Source organism: Octopus bimaculoides, chromosome 19 (assembly GCF_001194135.2).
Source record: "Octopus bimaculoides isolate UCB-OBI-ISO-001 chromosome 19, ASM119413v2, whole genome shotgun sequence".
NCBI lineage: Eukaryota > Metazoa > Mollusca > Cephalopoda > Octopoda > Octopodidae > Octopus > Octopus bimaculoides.
The window spans coordinates 52,684,436-52,687,810 of NC_068999.1; the positions used below are offsets into that span (position 1 = coordinate 52,684,436).

The 3,375-nt window shown below is 38.3% G+C and overlaps 1 protein-coding gene across 1 annotated transcript in view; it reads right to left on the minus strand.

Annotated features, from left to right (window-relative positions):
* The window catches only part of LOC128250115 (carbohydrate sulfotransferase 11-like), a 9,895-nt gene extending 9,416 nt beyond the window's left edge, over window positions 1-479 (minus strand). The window contains exon 1 of the mRNA XM_052974839.1: window positions 52-479. Within this exon, the coding sequence (XP_052830799.1) occupies window positions 52-160 (109 nt within the window). The 5' untranslated portion in view covers window positions 161-479. The remainder of the gene's footprint in view (window positions 1-51) is intronic.
* Window positions 480-3,375: the final 2,896 nt, after the last annotated feature.

Consider the following 3,375-nt stretch of genomic DNA (forward strand, 5'->3'; position numbering starts at 1 on the left):
ATATATATATATATATATATATATATGCACACACACACATAATTGTCTTACCTTGAATGAGGAATAATATGAAGATAACGAGTAAAAGCACATATAATAAATTGTTTGCCTGGATTCGTTTAATTAACCAGTTCCTGGTCAAAGAACGTAATTTGAACATCTTTAAATGCCGTTAAAAATATCTGGGGAATCGTTCAGGTATGGTCAATGTAGAGGAATTCCAGAACAGAATTTTGTCAGGTATGGTCAGTATAGAAGCTTCATGCTTCTTGAAATGGTCAGGTATGGCACAGTAAGGTTTTCTATGGAAAAGGTGAAGTGTGGTCAGAAGAGGAGCTTTATGTCTGTGAAATTGATCAAATTGTGGTCAGTAGAGGAGTCTAAGTGATTCTGTTGTCGGTTAATCAGTGATATTTAAACATCTATAGAAGAGGTTTTAAATTATTGTGGACTGGACCGCGTCTGCTGCCTGTGGTTGGTTGGGAAATTTTGACTGCAGATATATGTACTGTCTGTATGTTGAGTTGTGTGAATGAGTTAGTGAGTTAGTGAGTGAGTGAGTGTGTGTTGTGAGTGAGTGTGTGCTAGTGTGTTAGCGAGTGTGTTAGTAAGTGCGAGTTTGCGAGTGCGCGCGCGCGTATGAATGAATAAGTGTGTGAATGTGTTTGTGTGTATGTGTGTGTGTGAGTGTGAGTGTGTGTGTGTGAGTGTAGGTGAGCGATGTTGAGAATATGTGCAGATGTGAATGTGAATGAGATGACAGTGTGAAGGTAAGAGTGTATAAGTGTGTGTGTGTGCGTGTAGTATGTCCTTATGTCTGTAGTGCGTGTATACGTACAATGCAGCTGTAACGTGATGATGGTGGAAGATTTGTTTTTGAGTGTATGCAGGTGAGTGTGGCTGAGAGGGTAGCGTGTATGAGTGCGTATGTGCGCGTGTGTGAGTGCATGAATGTAGATGTGGATGAGGTAGTAGTATGTGTATGTACGTGTTTCTCTCTCTGTGTGTGTGTGTGTATACGCTTTTACTCTTTTACTTGTTTCAGCCATTTGACTGCGGCCATGCTGGAGCACCGCCTTTATAGTCGAGCAAATCGACCCCAGAGCTTATTCTTTGTAAGCCTAGTACTTATTCTATCGGTCTCTTTTGCCGAACCGCTAAGTTACGGGGACGCAAACACACCAGCATCGGTTGTCAAGCGATGCTGGTGGGACAAACAGACACACAAACATATACACACACATACGTATATATATATGTATATACATATACGACGGGCTTTTCTAGTTTCCGCCTACCAAATCCACTCATAAGGTTTTGGTCAGCCCGAGGCTATAGTAGAAGACACTTGCCCAAGGTACCACGCATTGGGACTGAGCCCGGGACCATGTGGTTGGTAAGCAAGCTACTTACTACACAGACACTCCTGTATGTATATGTATGTGTGTCTATGTGTGTATGTAGTGCTATGTTGTAGTGCGTGTCGTAGAGCGTGTGTATGTAGAATGGTGGTGGAGTGTATATGGGGGGGGGCGGTTCAATGGCAATCAAGTATTTGTGTACGTGAGTGTTTATGCATACATACAGAGAAACACACAGCATATCTAAATATATACGCGAATATGTGTGTGTATGTGTGTTTGTGTATGTGTGTGTACGTGTGTGCATAAACAGATATATATTTCTATATATATTTGTATGTGTGTGTGTATATATATATATATATATATATATATATATATATATATATATATATTTGCATATGTCTGTGTGTGTGTACATGCGTGTGTTTGTATATATATATATATATATATATATATATATATGTGTGTGTGTGTGTGTGTGTGTGTATAATTCTTGTTCCCTTGTCATATAATTTCATTACACTCCATACTCAATCAATGTTTTATTCTCTAGCATATGTGTATTGAGATCTGACACCAGGTTATTAATAACGCTATGCTTAAATGAAATCTTAACACACACACACACACACACACGTATACTTGTATGTGTATATTTGTGTGTGTGTGTGTGTGTGTACAGATATAATATATGCATATAGAAAATCACAACGCATTCTGGTCTACGTGCCATTTAGAGTTTTCTCCCGAGGTGCTGTAAATATTCTTGTAATCGAACCGTAGCTAAAATTGAATCAACTGCAACTCTGGAGACGTCTATTTTAGTTTTTCGCGGAAGATTAAACGCTCATATCTTATCCAAACAGTTCAATGCTCTGCATGCGTTATTACTCATGGATTTAGAGATATATCTTTGAAGTTATTTGTAGTTCTCTCCTTTATTCATTTCTTCTCCATTATCACTGTCTCACGGCATCAACACATGACTAACGAAGAACTATATCAAAACATCCCATATATCGTAGAGGCAGTAGGAAAGCACAGACTAACATATATTGGTTACTGTTGGCGTAACAAAGTAACTTCAATATCAAATATGTATTAAATATGTCTCAAAAGAAAGACCGAGACAAACAAGCATATAATTCTCTGAGAAAGGAAAGTTCATATAAGATGCAAGCCAAAGGCTTCAGATCGCTAACTGTATGACTGGGGCCATGAATGTCTGGGAGAATCACAACAAGCAGTAGCTGTCCCAGTACATTTCTTTGAGGGACTCCCCGACGAATTGATGTCTTCTTTGAGTGAGCACAATTGGCTGCAACTATATGACACCTATCTTTTTGAAGAGTCATACAGCCATACCCTTAGATTACAAACTATTCTTAGGTCGCGCAGTTTGTAACAAATCGTCTCCTGAACAACTTTGTCGAAGGTTTTGGCAAGGTTGAGATAATTCACATCCACATTTAGAGATTGAGATACTTTGTCAGTACCAAGTCACAATGCTGTGGCAGTTGGGTGAGTCACCTCTGTCCTGGATAGAAGTCATGTTGTGTGTCAGTGAGCGAGTCATTTTCTTCTATGATGGGCACGCCATAAAAGGTTACTCAACATGTAGTCATACATATGTCATGAGAATAAGGTGATGAACTTGGTAAGTATTTTAATAAAACATGAATTTATTGCTTTTAAAAAGTTTGATTACATTTTCCAGATAATTTTATAATAAAACAAAATATATTCTTCATTAGTTGTTTGATCGATTTCACCAGTCAATTTACGCTTCGGTTGTTAGTCTTTTTGTATTTGGCACAATGTTTATGCTTATAAAGACTAACAACCGAAAGGTATAAACAGTGCGGAAAGACACTAAGCAGAGAGAATAAACAACTAAATCTCATTCAAATTAATCTATACTGTTTCAGGAATAGTTTAATATATTGATATAAGAGAGAGAGAGAGAGAGGGGGAGAGAGAGAGAGAGAGAAAGGGGGGGGAGAGAGAGAGG